This window comes from Natator depressus, chromosome 20 (genome assembly GCF_965152275.1).
Source record: "Natator depressus isolate rNatDep1 chromosome 20, rNatDep2.hap1, whole genome shotgun sequence".
Classification (NCBI taxonomy): domain Eukaryota; kingdom Metazoa; phylum Chordata; order Testudines; family Cheloniidae; genus Natator; species Natator depressus.
Genome location: NC_134253.1, coordinates 23931679 through 23947141, shown reverse-complemented (window position 1 = coordinate 23947141; position 15463 = coordinate 23931679). Strand labels below are relative to the sequence as shown.

Genomic DNA, 15463 nt, shown 5'->3' with positions numbered 1-15463 from the left:
TGAGTTTTGGGGTGATGGTTTGCAGTGTGGAGGCTGTAGGATGGGGGGGTTGGTTTGCAGCAGGGGGGGTCCCCTCTTTCCCGTCCCCATGCTGGGGTTTCTGCACCCTCCCTGTCTTTCCCCTCTCTGCAATAGGGGGCCTCCTCCCCCTCTAATCCAATCCCCTCCCCCACCCCCGGCCATCTGGCTCCCTGGCCCTGAAATCAGAGTCCCTTTGGGACCCCTCTCCCCCGGCCATTCACAGCACGTGGGCTGGGCGCTGCCATCCTGGGGTGAGATCCTGCGTCTGCCAGGCCCCTTCCTCCCATGGGACATGGGGCTCGGCCTCCTCATCACATCCCCTCCCCGCCCCCGCCCCCTCGCAGGATGGTGGCAGATGTGGGATCACTGGCTAATTGGTGGCATATGGTCCCTGCTACCCACCCCTGCTCCTGGGGGTAGGAGGGCAGGGACTGTGCTTGGCAGAGAGGAAAGGGAGAGATCAGTTTCAACCCCTGCACCCTGCTCTTACCACCAGACCCTGCTCCCCTCCCAGATCCAGGGAGAGAACCCAGCTCCCAGTCCCTCCCCCCCACTCTAACCACTAGACCCCACTCCCCTCCCAGATCCAGGGAGAGAACCCAAGATTCCTGGCTCCCAGCCCCCTCCCCCTAACCACCAGACCCCGCTCCCCTCCCAGGGTGGAGGTTATTAGGCAGGAGTCACTCTGTGGTGGTGGCTGGGGATGGGGCCTGGGGTCTTGTCCCCTCCCCCACCCCAGGGGGTCTATTCACTGCAGTGCTGGGAGGAGGGGTAAGCCCCCCCGGCCTCTAGCTGTTGTTCCCCATGAGGGGGAGCTGACCCTTCGTGGACCCTGGCGGGTCGAGAGGCCAAAGTGCCCCCCTCACTGACACCTGTTCAAAGGTCATCTGAGGTCACTGGGGATATTGCAGCTGAAGCTCTGGAAAGTCCGGCCCCCTTGGAGAGCAGGGCGGGGGTTGGGAGCCAGGACTCCTGGGTTCTTCCCCCAGCTCTGGGAGGGGAGTGGGGACTAGCGGTTAGAGTGGGGGGGGGCTGGGAGCCAGGACTCCTGGCTTCTTTCCCATTGGCCCTGTCTCACCTCACTTCAGTGGTCCCCAGCGTCCCAGGGGCGGGGGCGAGCCGAGAGCGGTTCGGGTTTGCTCCGCTTGCTCAGCCCGTCAGCGCCGCGGGGCCCCGCCTTGGGACCGAGGTCAGGGGCGGCTCCCTGGAGCTGTCTGTGGTGCTGAATTGGGTCTGGCCTCAGAAAGTGCCAAGGAGCCAGCTTGACTGTCTCCGGACTCCTGGGTTCCCTCCCTGCCCTGGCCCTGGGAGGGGAGTGGGGTCGAGTGGTTGGGACTGGGGCTGGGAGCCAGGACTCCTGGGTTCTCTCCCTGGTTAGGGAAGGGCAACCAGTGTACAAGCAGGGGAGAGCCTCAGTCCAGTTGTTTTGCTCCTTTCACACAGTTCAGTGCAGGAGAAACTGAAGGGTATTTAGCGGAGACGTCGCTGGGGGTCTCGGAACCACTGCCCCCCTGAGCCAGGACCCGCATGGGAGGATCTCTGCAGGAGCAGAGCATGGGCAGGAGTGGCATGGCCAGCGTGAGTGCACGGGCCTTGTGAGGGACAGGCCATGCATGTGTCACTAGGAGTGTGTCTGTGCCCCAGGTCCCCTTAGCTGCCAGTGCATGACTCCCACCCCTGCCTGTCCAGATGGACACAGCCGGTCCCCATGGCTCGGGGGATACCCCTGGCCCCCACCTCCTGGCCTGGTGATGGCTGGTTTTGCTTCACCCTCCACCCAAACACCGAGCAGGGCTGGGCCTGCACCAGAGAGCTCTGCTGGGCTGGTTCTGCGTGGGAGATGTGGGGGGGGGTCCCGGGCTGTGATCACTGGTAGATCTGGGACAGTGCTAAGGGCATGATACTAGGCTAGACACTCTGGCCATGCTATCTCATGTAGTCCTGCCATGGCCCCAGTCTCCTTCTGGAGCTGGGAGTGGAACCCAGGAGTCCTGACTCCCAGCCCCCCTCCCCCTCTCTAACCCCCTGAGCCCACTCTCCACCCAGAGCCCGGAACAAAACCCAGGAGCCCTGACTCCCAGCCCCCCTCCCCCTCTGTGACCCCCTGAGCCCACTCTCCACCCAGAGCCCAGAACAGAACCCAGGAGTCCTGACTCCCAGCCCCCCTCCCCCGCTGTAACTCCCTGAGCCCACTCTCCACCCAGAGCCCGGAACAGAACCCAGGAGTCCTGACTCCCACCCATGTGCCCTGTAGGCCGAATCACCCCCCAGCCTCCCGCCAGTGTGACAAACTGATCTGCCACTTCCAAGGCGCCCTCATGGTCAGGTGCCACCCTGGGATCAGAAATAGGGGCAAGAGAGTTCACTCCCCTCCTCCCTGGGGCAGCCTGTGCCGGAGCCCAGCCCCCAGCCCTGGCAGAGACCCCCAGGAAACTGACCAGAAACCTGGGCAACTGACTTGCCTCTTTTCCTGCTTGGGAGCCCCTGCTCTGAGCTGGCAGGGTGTCTGGGGCGTGGGAGGGGATGGCTGGGGGGGGGGGGGGCGGGCGGAGAGCGCCCCCTGTGGGTGTGCTGCTGCTTCTGCGCTGGGGAGACACGGGCACCAGGCTGTGTTTCCCCAGCCTCTAATTTCCAAGCCCATCAAAGCGGGAGGCTGGGATCCTGTGAACACTTGTGCCCACCTGAAACTTTTCTGGGGTGCATCAGCGTCTGGGACGTTTGTGAGGGGCGAGCTGAGAACACGGAGGGGTTTGGGGGGAGGCTACATGGAGGGAACAAAAGCATGGGCTGAGGGTGGGGGAAGGGCAGGCTGGCAGGTGTCACGGGGGGGGTGGGAAGGGAGGGGTCAGAAGAGTGCAGCTGGGAGGCTTTTGCTCCCCGTCATTGTTCCTGCCACCATGTCCTGATTTCCATGGTGGGGCAGCGACGTGCGGGATAAAGAGATCCAGCCGGGACGATGCTCCAGCCCAGCCGTGGAGGGAGCAGGGAAGGGCCCGGTGTGGCTGGGGAGAACATAGGGGCTATCGGCCTCCATGGAAGAGCCCCAAGGTCATCCCATCCCCTCCCCCAGCACGTTCTGCTCCCCCACCTGGGGCGGTTACACACACAGTCAGCTGCGTCTCAGCCCTGGGTATAAACAGCTGCCCCACCTCACCCCAGAAGTGGCTGTGTTTCAGCGCTGGGTGAGGCCTTCTTGTACAAACAGCTACTGTGCCCCGCCCCAGGGGTGGCTGCATCTCCAGGCCAGACAAGGGATCCCTGCATAAAGAGCTGCCAGGCCCCACGTCTGCTCTACTCTAACCACTAGGCCAGTGGTTTTCAACCTGTGGGCCGTGGACCCCTGGGGGGTCTGCAGACTATGTCGAAGATTTCCAAAGGGGGCCGCACCTCCATTTGAAATTTGTTAGGAGTCTGCGAATGAATAAAGGTTGAAAACCTCTGCACTAGGCCTCACACCCCTCCCAGAGCTGGGAAGAGAGCCCAGGAGTCCTATCCCCCAGCCCCCTCCTCTCCCTGCTCTAACCACTAGATGCAGCTTCCCATTACAATGTGGACAGGTGGCAGGACTTAGCAGCATCTCCCTCGACACCCGTGGCTGACAGTACGTGCCGTGGGCCAGGTTCTCCGACAGCCAGCTCCCGGCCTGTCCCCCCTCGGCCCTTCCCTTTGCACGGCATCATCAAAATATCCGGCTCCTTTCTCTCTGCGAAGAATCTGACGGGAAGGGAGCCGCGTGTGCGCGTCGAGGGGGGTGTTGGTCAGTTTCGGTTCTTCGGCGTGGCGAGATTCCTTTTCTGCTTCCGGCTCTCCCTGGGTGGAAAATCGCAGGCCGGCTGGGCTATAAATCACCGGCCGCGGCTACCAACCCGTTACCTAGCTATGCGTGCGTGTCTCTTTCTTCCTTTCCCCTGGGACTAACTGCTATTTTCTCTCCTCTCTCACTGCTTCCATCAGCAATGGCGACGCTGTTCAAAATGAGCAGATGCCCGCAAGACGCAGAAAGATACCCGCTGAGCGCAAATGAGGTAGGGGACAAGGCACCGTCTCAGCTTAACCAAAACCAATCCTCTCTCCTCGGTTATTAGCGAACACCCCCCCCCCCTTCCCGCTCCCACTCCCACCTCCTCCTCCTGCCCCCCAAATTGGTGGGTTTCGATGGAAACGGGGCCGGATTGGAGCCGGGGGATGGCGGAGCTGGGTCCAAAGCGACTGCCACACGCCCTCCCCGAGGCTGCACGCGGGGGCGTGTGTGTCTCCAGCCAGGGTGGTGGCATGTTTGTCGATGCTCGGTTCGGAAATCGAGCAGGCGACGGGAGGGCTTTTCTCCCTGTGTCGCGCGGCTTCTGCTGGAGCGAGACATTGCGCTGATTTCCCTGTAGACAGGGTGGGCAGGCCAGGATCCGCCAGGGAAGGGGAGAGAACGAGATGGGGCTAGCAAGCACCCAGTGTGGGGCCCATGTGCACCCCCCTGGTTGTGCTGTGAGACCAGGGTGGGGGTCAGGGGTGGTGGTTGTGTGTGTGTGTGTGTGTGTGTGTGTGTGTGTGAGGGTGTTGCGGCACTTTGGCCAGGCAGGGGGAACAGCTGCCAAAGAAAACTTTCTAGAAATGTCTAGAGACCTCTGGAGAGAGGAGACTTTGATTTCGGAACCACACCGAAGAGCAGGACACCTGGGTTGTGGTCCTGGGTTATGCACGAGAGGCTGTGCTGAATGCAAGGGTGGGTGGGGGCTGGGCATCAGAACTCCTGGGTTCTATTAGTGGCTCTGGGAGGGGAGTGCGGCCTAGTGGGCTAGAGCAGGAAGGGGCTGGGAGTCAGGGCTCCTGGGTTCTCTCCCTGCCTCGGGGAGTGGAACTTTCTTTAGGGGTTAGAACAGGGGGAGATCAGGAGCCCAGACTCCTGGGTTCTGCCCCAGCTCAGTGGGGGCTGAAGGCATGTCCCTGCCCCGCTCGTTGCCTCAGTTTCCCCCGCCGTGAAATGGGGATAATACATGCCTCCCTTTCTTGAGCACTGCGTGACCTGCTGAATGTGGCTTTAGGCCAGGGCATTTTTCACTGAAGGCAAGGAGTGGTGAGCATGTCGAACCTGGGGTGAAGTGACTTTCACTGCAGTTATTTCTCTGGCACTGGGCTCCAGCTCTGTAGTATCTAGGCAGCTCACAAACATCTGCCTGTATGTATCATTTGCCTCATGCTACAGATGGGGAAACTGAGGCATGGGGGGAAGGAAGTGACTTGGTCAAGGTCACACAGGGAGTCTGTGGCAGAGCCAGGAATAAAACCCAGGAGTCCTGGCTCCCAACCCACCCTGTTCTAACCACTAGACCCCACTCCCCTCCCAGAGCTGGGTAACCCAGGAGTCCTGGCTTTGATGCAGCCCCAGGGAGTGGGGATTGGCTGTCTCAGGGAATTGGGATATGGGGTCTTTCCTATCTAGAGGTGCCCCCTCCAATCCAGACCTAGGGGAGCGGCGAACTGGATACGTAGATATGGATGTGTAGAGGATCCAGTCTCCACGGTCCACCTTGTCAGTCCCCTTCCTTCAGTCGTCCCCTGGAGATAACGACAGAGTGACAGCCTCCCGTTCCCACGCTGCATTCTGTGCCCTATTCGTAACTCCGGTCTGAATCCTGGACCTCCCCGCCCCACCTGCCTGAGCCATTGGAGACTCCCCATTTGGCATCAGGAGCATAGGCACTATGACACAGAGCTGAGCTGCTCTGATTCCATCCTGGGCCAGTGCTGCCATTCAGGGCCTGCAGGCTCTTTGGATGGCCATGGGTGGATGCCCTCCACCTCGGCTCCCCTGCAGCTCCTCCCTCCCCTCAGGGCTCTGTTGCTTAACCTAGAAAGGATCTCCCTTTGCTGGCAGCAGTAGTTGGTCTTTTATCCAACCTTCCTGTGGGGCCAGACTAGAGGCACCATCGCTCCGCCAGCCTCAGTGCTGGATGCAGCCTGAGTCCATCCCTCCCCACCGGGCCCATCCAGCCTGGACTGTCCCTCCCTTGGGGTCTGCCCAGCACAATGGGGCCCCTGGATTAGCCGCAGTCATTTGCCCAGCATTTCAGCAGCCCAGGAACTGGGCGATGCCAGGGGGGTGAAGCGGAGACTGAGTGAAACCGGCGACTTTCAGAGCTAATGTATCAACTGGTGTGAAGGCTGCTCCGAGCAAAGACTGGGAAACCAGGACTCTTGGGATCCATGCCTAGCTCCGGGAGAGCCAGGGGAGGGACTGGGAGCCAGGACTCCTGGGTTCTGTCCCCAGCTCTGCCACTGCCTCACTGGGCATGTCCCTCTTTGTGCCTCAGTTTCTCTGCCCCCATGAAATGGGGATAAATCTTGCTGGTGGAGCAGAGTCTGCCCTGCAGTTGGATGCCCCCCAGCATAACTCCCTTTCCCTGCAGTTGTGCCCCCTGACCCAGACACCCAGAGACTCAATGGCATGACACGAAAGAGAGATTCTCTGTCTCGGCCTGGTTCTCTCACAGACCCTGGCTGGCTGGCCCCATACACACCATCTAGCTACCTATCTAGCCCCATACACCCATCTATCTATCTATCTATCTATCTATCTATCTATCTATCTATCTATCTATCTATCTATCCCCATACACCCTATCTATCTATCTATCTATCTATCTATCTATCTATCTATCTATCTATCCCCATACACCCCATCTATCTATCTATCTATCTATCTATCTATCTATCTAGCCCCATACACCCCTTCTATCTATCTATCTATCTATCTATCTATCTATCTATCTCCTTCTCTCTAGATCTATATCTATCCATCTCTAAGCTATTTATATCTCTCTCTATATATATCTCCTCTCTCTCTCTCTGGGTTGTATCTGAAACACCACCCCTCTCCTTCCCCCCGCCCCGGAGCTGAGGGGTCCCCCCCACCCCAGCGAGGAGAGATGGGGGGGCGGTACAGGGGCTTCTGCATGTAGGATGGGGTCCGAGTGAATGCTGGGGGGAGGGGGGCTGGGAGTGCAGTATAGGGAGGCGCGTGCACGAGCTGGGGTGGGGGCTGCTTGGGAGGGATGGATGTGCCATGGGGTGGGGGCTACGTATGCTATCGGGGGGGGGGTGTGCTACCCGGAGGGGCCGGGCTGCGTTTGCTACCCCTGGGGGGGCGCTATGGGGTGTCTGCTATCCGCGGGGAGCGGGGGGGGGGCTGTGTGTGCCATCGGGGCGGGGCTGCGTGTGCTATCGGGTGTGTGTGTGTGTGAAATCTTGGGAAGTGATGTTCTATCGGGGGGGCGGGGCTGCGTGTGCTACCCCTGGGGGGGCGCTATGGGGTGTGTGCTATCCGCGGGGAGGGGGTCTGTGTGTACCATCGGGGCGGGGCTGCGTGTGCTATCGGGGTGTGTGTGTGTGTGAAATCTTGGGGACTGATGTCCTATCGGGGAGGTGGGGCTGCGTGTGCTACCCTGGGGGGGGGGCGCTATGGGGTGTGTGCTATCCGCGGGGAGGGGGGGGTCTGTGTGTGCCATCGGGGGCGGGGCTGCGTGTGCTATGGGGGGTGGGTGGGTGTTAACCAAGAGAGAACTCGCTGCCGCTGGTCCCAGCCAATGAGCCGGGTCCCGTCGCTGGGGGGCCAGGAGGGAGTCTGGGGGGGGGGCCGCGGGGCAGCTGGACCCAGCCATCACACACGGGGGGGGGGCTGCAGAGGATCCTTTGTTTTTTTGCATATTGGAGGGGGGAGAAAAAACAAGACCCCCCCCCTCGAAAAAAACCCCGCCTCCCCCTCCCCCCCGTAATAAACCCCGGGTTTAAATAACCAAGGACATTTAAAGGACCAGCCAGCGCAAGGCTGCAGCTGCCGCTCCTCCGGTTCCTTCCTTTTCTCGTTCTTTTCCTTTTTTTCTTTTCTTCTTCCTCCTTTTCGTTCCCCCCCCCCCCCCTCGTTCTCTCCTCGCCCCCGGGCCAAGACTCGGCTCCTTCTGTTCATTTCATTGTTTGGTTTTACCTCTTCGTTTCCATTCCCTCCGCTCTCCCTTCTCCTCCGTCTTCTCCCCCCGGTCCGGTTCTCCTCCCTTGTCTCTTTTCTCGTCCACCCCCCTCCTCCTTTCTCGCCTTCCTTTCTTCCCAGGAGGCCGAGAACAAGAGGACCCCCCCCGCTCATCTCCCCCCCACTGCTCAGCCCCCCTGCTCATCTCCCCCCTGCTCAGCCCCCCCGCTCATCTCCCCCCCACTGCTCAGCCCCCCCCACTCAGTCCCCCTTGCCCAGCCCCCCCCGCTCAGTTCCCCCCCCACTGCTCAGCCCTCCCCCGCTCAGCTCCCCCCCCCCCGCTGCTCAGCCCCCCCCTTCCCAATCTCCCCCCCTCCGCCGCTGGACCTACACACATCGAGCCCCGATCCTCGCCCGGGATTTGGCTTTTCAATCGGTCCTCCGGATTTCCCTCCCCCCGCTCCTCGGCGCTGATCCGACCCCACCCGGGGCGGGGGGCTGGGGGGTGCGGGCCGGCGGCTGGAGAGCGCAGCCCCACGGCCGCCCGGCCCTGCAGCGGGAGTGCCCGCGGCGCTGGAAGAATGGTCACCGTAGGTATCTGGGGGGGTTGGTTGGATGCGTGGGGGGGGTTGACTGATATCGGGGTGCGCGTCTTTTGGGGGGTGTACGGTATAAATCCCCCCCTCCCAGTCCCTGCACTGCGATTTCGGCTGGATCTCGCAGCCCGGTCCCGGTTGGCTGTCAGGGGTTGGGGTGGGGATCGGGGTGAAACGTGGGTGTAAAGGTGCCAGGGTGGGGGGGGATCCCCTGGATCTACAGAACTCTGGCCCCATAGCGCGCGTGGGGCAGAGCTGTGGGGCGAGCTAGGGCATGGCGGGGGGTGAGAACAGGGCTCAACATGGAGACAGGCAGCTGCAAAGAAAGAGAATGGGGGGGTCCGTGGCGATACGCGGGGGGGGGGTAACCGGGGGGGGGTCTGGAGATGGGCGATACGCGGGGTCTATGGATCTGTAGGAATATTTCCCATGCCAGTGAGTGGCTATCCGCAGGGGCGGGGTGTTCTGGGGGTGCCTTTCTGGAGCCGGGCGCTGCTGTAAAATCTACCCCGGGTGGGAGCGTGTCTGGGATGGAGGGGTCGTATGTACGGCGTGTGTGTGAACTCTACCGGCGTGTGTGTGTGTGGGGGGGTAGACAGCGAGGTGTGTGTGTCTACACACGTACGGCTGGAGGATACACTCTGGTGTGTGGATCTCCAGGTATGGCTATCTAATGCACTCGGCTCATGTATACTGTACCCTTTGTGTGAGAGTCAGTGTGTGTGCTGATAGGGGTGTGTGTGTGTGTGAGTGTCGGCGTGTGTGCTGATAGGGGTGTGTGTATGTGAGTGTGTGTGTGTGTGTGCGCTGATGGGTGTGTGTGTGTGTGTGTGTGAGTGAGTGTCGGCGTGTGTGCTGATAGGGGTGTGTGTATGTGAGTGTGTGTGTGTGTGTGCGCTGATGGGTGTGTGTGTGTGTGTGTGTGTGAGTGTCGGCGTGTGTGCTGATGGGGGTGTGGTATGTGAGTGTGTGTGTGTGTGTGTGCTGATAGGGGTGTGTGAGTGTGTGTGTGTGTGCGTGTGTGCTGATAGGGGTGTGTGTGTGTGAGTGAGTGTCGGCGAATGTGCTGATAGGGGTGTGTGTGTGTGTGTCAGTGTGTGTGCTGATAGGGGTGTGTGTGTGAGTGTCGGCATGTGTGCTGATAGGGGTGTGTGTATGTGAGTGTGTGTGTGTGTGTGTGCTGATAGGGGTGTGTGTGTGTGAGTGAGTGTCGGCGAATGTGCTGATAGGGGTGTGTGTGTGAGTGTCAGTGTGTGTGCTGATAGGGGTGTGTGTGTGTGTGTGTGTGTGTGTCAGTGTGTGTGCTGATAGGGGTGTGTGTATGTGAGTGTCAGTGTGTGTGCTGATAGGGTGTGTCCGTGTGTGTGTGAGTGTCAGTGTGTGTGCTGATAGGGGTGTGTGTGTGTGTGTGTGTGTGTGTGTGTGCTGATAGGGGTGTGGTGTGTGAGTGAGTGTCGGCGTGTGTGCTGATAGGGGTGTGTGTGTGTGTGTGTGTGTGTCAGTGTGTGTGCTGATAGGGGTGTGTGTGAGTGTGTGTGTGCTGATAGGGGTGTGTGTGAGTGAGTGTCAGTGTCGGTGTGTGTGCTGATAGGGGTGTGTGCGTGTGTGTCAGTGTGTGCACTGATAGGGGTGTGTGTGTGTGAGTGAGTGTCGGCGTGTGTGCTGATAGGTGTGTGTGTGTGTGTGTGTGCTGATAGGGGTGTGTGTGTGTGAGTGTCAGTGTCGGTGTGTGTGCTGATAGGGGTGTGTGCGTGTGTGTCAGTGTGTGCACTGATAGGGGTGTGTGTGTGTGTGAGTGTCAGTGTGTGTGCTGATAGGGGTGTGTGTGTGTGTGTGTGTGTGTGTGTGTGTGTGCTGATAGGGGTGTGTATGTGTGTATAGATCTAGATATATGGATATAACCTCATGTTTGCATCCTTATTACTTGATACACTAATGCCTGAGACCCCTCCAGAATCAAGATCAGGGCCAGGCGCTGCCCAGACCCCCCCTGAGATGGGGCCCCCCATTGTGCCAGGTGCTGCCCACACCCCACCCCGAGATGGGCCCCCCATTGTGCCAGGCGCTGCCCAGACCCCGCCCGAGATGGGGCCCCCGCATTGTGCTGGGCACTGCCCAGACCCCGCCCGAGATGGGGCCCCCGCGTCGTGCCAGCCGCTGGGCGCTGCGGAGACGCGCAGGGAGAGACAGACACACAATCCTTCAGAGCTGGATACATTTTTGTGCGTGCCAGGAGAGCAGCTCCTGCGGAATTGCCTTTCTCTGGGTGCTGAGACAGCAGCTCCCCCCCGCCCCCCCATCTCAGGCTCTGCAGGAGGAGAAGCCAGCCCGGCTCTGACAATGGGAACTGACAGCGGGCTGGCTTTGGGGGATGGGGGCTTGGTCACGGACAAGCTCCCCCCCCCACACTCAGCTTTTGCATTTGCAAATTGTAAATCCTGGGTTTTTTCCCAATCCAGTGTCTCTCCCTCGCGAGGTCATTTAAAACCCAGCCGCTCTCCTGCGCCCCACACGGGCGGGCTGGCGGTGCCAGGCGCAGCCCCGGGTCTCAATTCCCCCGCCTCCGGCTTGCCAGCTAATTTAGGAGCCTTTTAAAAACCATCCCCCCTTCCCCCCCCCAGCTGAATTGCAGATTTGAACCACCCTCCTAGGACACCCCCCCATCTTGTGTTTGCAGTTGCGTGGCTCGCTCTGCAAGCCAGGCCTCTGTCTACCTAATTTAACATCAACCCCCCCCCCGTTTAATTTTAGATTGTTTCAACCTCCCCCCTCCACACCAGGGGCCTCATGTGCTATGGGGCAAAGGGGCCCCCACTTGGTTTGCCTCCCCTGACTTTTCACAGATCTCTATGCTGCACTTTCCCCCCCCGCCACCCGCCCCGCAGACTTGCACGTGACCCCCTAGAATAGGGTGATCGGACACGACAGGGGGTGGGGGGTAATCGGTGCCTAGACAAGAAAAAGCCCCCAAAAATCGGGACTGTCCCTATACAATCGGGGCATCTGGTCACTGTACCCTAGAGCCGTAGGCTGGGACGGGTCAGCGAGTCTAGGCCGGGCCTGGTCCAGGAGTAGGAGTCGTGTCTAAACCATCCAAGCCGGATAATGTTCTGACCCGACCGTGTCCCCCCCCACCTTGATCCCCCCCCCCGGCCACTCCCGGCGTTGCCCTTGTCCTCAGTCTCTCCCTCGCTCATTTCAACGGCCACAAACCGCCCCCCCCGCCCCCGGTTTCTTTGAAGATCCTGCCGAGCCAGCGAGGGTGTAGGCCCGAGCCGGGGTGGGGGGCTCGGCGCAAACCGCTTCCCACTGGCGCCGGTCCCCGCACGCGTTAAGATCATTGTAACCCCCCCCACACATTTTGAATTCAAGGTCGGTTTGAGAGCCCCTCCTCCAACAGAGAGACACTTTTCCGGAGCGACAAAAGCCATTTTGACCTTGCAGCGATTCCGAGGCTCCTTGGGGCCCAGTAATTTGCTGTCCCCTCGAACATCCCCCTGGGAGGATTTAACGCCGGGGGGCGGGGTGTGCAGACAAAGGGGAGCTGGGGGTGGAAAGGGAGGTGTCGCAGAGGGAGGAGGGGTGGATTTTGGGGGCCCCTCATGGGCCACAGCCCGGTCTGGACAGAGCAGTGGGGGGCCGGGGTGGAGGTGGGGGGCGGGATGGAGGAATTCGGGGAGTCCCCAGTGGAACATGCCATGGGGGGAGGAGAAAGGGGGGGTGGGCAATCTCTGGGGAGCCCCCAATGGAAGCTGCCCCCCTCTCTCCGTTCCTGTTAGCGGTGCTTTTTGTGTCATGGGGGGGCTGCAGGGAAGGGGGCTGGGGGGGCAGAAATGCAGCAGGGAGGGGATGTGTGTGTGCATGGGGGGGTGCAGGGAAGGGGGCGGGGGGCAGCAGTGCAGCAGGGAGGGGATGTGTGTGTGCAGGGGGGGTGCAGGGAAGGGGGCTAGGGGGCAGAAATGCAGCAGGGGGGGATGTGTGTGTGCAGGGGGGTGCAGGGAAGGGGGTTGGGGGCAGCAATGCATCAGGGGGGGATGTGTGTGTGCATGGGGGGTGCAGGGAAGGGGGCGGGGGGGCAGCAGTGCAGCAGGGGGAGGATGTGTGTGTGCATGGGGGGGTGCAGGGAAGGGGGCGGGGGCAGCAGTGCAGCAGGGAGGGGATGTGTGTGTGCAGGGGGGGTGCAGGGAAGGGGGCTAGGGGGCAGAAATGCAGCAGGGGGGGATGTGTGTGTGCAGGGGGGGTGCAGGGAAGGGGGTTGGGGCAGCAATGCATCAGGGGGGGATGTGTGTGTGCATGGGGGGTGCAGGGAAGGGGGCTGGGGGGCAGCAGTTCAGCAGGGGGGGATGTGTGTGTGCATGGGGGGTGCAGGGAAGGGGGTTGGGGGGGCAGCAGTGCAGCAGGGGGGGATGTGTGTGTGCATGGGGGGTGGAGGGAAGGGGGCTGGGGGGCAGCAGTGCAGCAGGGAGGGAATGTGTGTGTGCAGGGGGGGTGCAGGGAAGGGGGTTGGGGGGCAGCAGTGCAGCGGGGGGGATGTGTGTGTGCAGGGGGGTGCAGGGAAGGGGGTTGGGGGGAGCAATGCAGCAGGGAGGGGATGTGTGTGTGCAGGGGGGGTGCAGGGAAGGGGGCTGGGGGGGCAGCAGTGCAGCAGGGGGGGATGTGTGTGTGCAGGGGGGGTGCAGGGAAGGGGGCTGGGGGGCAGCAGTGCAGCAGGGGGCGATGTGTGTGTGCAGAGGGGGTGCAGGGAAGGGGGCTGGGGGGGCAGCAGTGCAGCAGGGGGGGATGTGTGTGTGCAGGGGGGGATGCAGGGAAGGGGCTGGGGGCAGCAATGCAGCGGGGGGGATGTGTGTGTGCAGGGGGGGTGCAGGGAAAGGGGCTGAGGGGCAGCAATGCAGCGGGGGGGATGTGTGTGTGCATGGGGGGGTGCAGGGAAGGGGGTTGGGGGGCAGCAGTGCAGCAGGGGGGGATGTGTGTGTGCATGGGGGGTGCAGGGAAGGGGGCTGGGGGGCAGCAATGCAGCAGGGGGGGATGTGTGTGTGCAGGGGGGATGCAGGGAAGGGCGGGGGGCAGCAATGCAGTGGGGGGGATGTGTGTGTGCAGGGGGGGTGCAGGGAAAGGGGCTGAGGGGCAGCAATGCAGCGGGGGGGATGTGTGTGTGCATGGGGGGGTGCAGGGAAGGGGGTTGGGGGGCAGCAGTGCAGCAGGGGGGGATGTGTGTGTGCATGGGGGGTGCAGGGAAGGGGGCTGGGGGGCAGCAGTGCAGCAGGGGGATGTGTGTGTGCATGGGGGGTGCAGGAAAGGGGGCTGGGGGCAGCAGTGCAGCAGGGGGGATGTGTGTGTGCAGGGGGGTGCAGGGAAGGGGGCTGGGGGGGCAGCAGTGCAGCAGGGGGGGATGTGTGTGTGCATGGGGGGTGCAGGGAAGGGGGCTGGGGGGCAGCAGTGCAGCAGGGGGATGTGTGTGTGCATGGGGGGTGCAGGGAAGGGGGCTGGGGGGGCAGCAATGCAGCAGGGGGGGATGTGTGTGTGCATGGGGGGGTGCAGGGAAGGGGGTTGGGGGGCAGCAGTGCAGCGGGGGGGATGTGTGTGTGCATGGGGGGTGCAGGGAAGGGGGCTGGGGGGCAGCAGTGCAGCAGGGGGATGTGTGTGTGCATGGGGGGTGCAGGGAAGGGGGCTGGGGGGCAGCAATGCAGCAGGGGGGATGTGTGTGTGCAGGGGGGGTGCAGGGAAAGGGGCTGGGGGCAGCAATGCAGCAGGGGGGATGTGTGTGTGCATGGGGGGGTGCAGGGAAGGGGGATGGGGGCAGCAGTGCAGCAGGGAGGGGATGTGTGTGTGCATGGGGGGGTGCAGGGAAGGGGGCTGGGGGGCAGCAGTGCAGCAGGGGGGGATGTGTGTGTGCATGGGGGGTGCAGGAAAGGGGGCTGGGGGCAGCAGTGCAGCAGGGGGGATGTGTGTGTGCAGGGGGGTGCAGGGAAGGGGGCTGGGGGGGCAGCAGTGCAGCAGGGGGGATGTGTGTGTGCAGGGGGGGTGCAGGGAAGGGGGTGGGGGGCAGCAATGCAGCAGGGGGGGATGTGTGTGTGCAGGGGGGGTGCAGGGAAGGGGGCTGGGGGGGCAGCAGTGCAGCAGGGGGGGATGTGTGTGTGCATGGGGGGTGCAGGGAAGGGGGTGGGGGGCAGCAGTGCAGCAGGGAGGGATGTGTGTGTGCAGGGGGGGTGCAGGGAAGGGGTTGGGGGCAGCAATGCAGCAGGGGGGATGTGTGTGTGCATGGGGGGGTGCAGGGAAGGGGGATGGGGGCAGCAGTGCAGCAGGGAGGGGATGTGTATGTGCAGGGGGGTGCAGGGAAGGGGGCTGGAGGGCAGCAATGCAGCAGGGGGGGATGTGTGTGTGCATGGGGGGGTGCAGGGAAGGGGGCTGGGGGGCAGCAGTGCAGCAGGGGGGGATGTGTGTGTGCAGGGGGGTGCAGGGAAGGGGGTTGGGGGGGAGCAATGCAGCAGGGGGGGATGTGTGTGTGCGTGGGGGGGTGCAGGGAATGGGGCTGGAGGGCAGCAATGCAGCAGGGGGGGATGTGTGTGTGCATGGGGGGGTGCAGGGAAGGGGGTTGGGGGAGCAATGCAGCAGGGGGGATGTGTGTGTGCATGGGGGGGTGCAGGGAAGGGGGCTGGGGGGCAGCAGTGCAGCGGGGGGGATGTGTGTGTGCATGGGGGGGTGCAGGGAAGGGGGCTGGGGGGGCAGCAATGCAGCAGGGGGGGATGTGTGTGTGCATGGGGGGGTGCAGGGAAGGGGGCTGGGGGGGCAGCAATGCAGCAGGGGGGGATGTGTGTGTGCATGGGGGGGGGTGCAGCAGCTGAGTTTGTGTTTCTTAAAGTCACAGTGCAGGTGGCTTAGCCGTGGGGGA

At 62.4% G+C, this 15463-nt stretch overlaps 1 protein-coding gene across 9 annotated transcripts in view; it reads left to right on the top strand.

Moving 5' to 3' along the window:
• The first annotated feature begins 3568 nt into the window (after positions 1-3568).
• ELAVL3 (ELAV like RNA binding protein 3) overlaps positions 3569-15463 on the top strand; it is a 49811-nt gene continuing 37916 nt past the window's right edge. For 2 of the 9 annotated variants that reach the window (XM_074935765.1, XM_074935763.1), the window contains exons 1-2: positions 3667-3778; positions 3976-4046. In XM_074935765.1, coding sequence (XP_074791866.1) covers positions 3978-4046 — 69 coding nt within the window. In that variant the 5' untranslated portion in view covers positions 3667-3778; positions 3976-3977. Of the gene's footprint in view, positions 3623-3666; positions 3779-3802; positions 4047-8416; positions 8569-9136; positions 9235-15463 lie in introns of those variants that run through there. The other 7 variants (XM_074935771.1, XM_074935769.1, XM_074935764.1 and 4 more) reach the window with 6 other exon arrangements.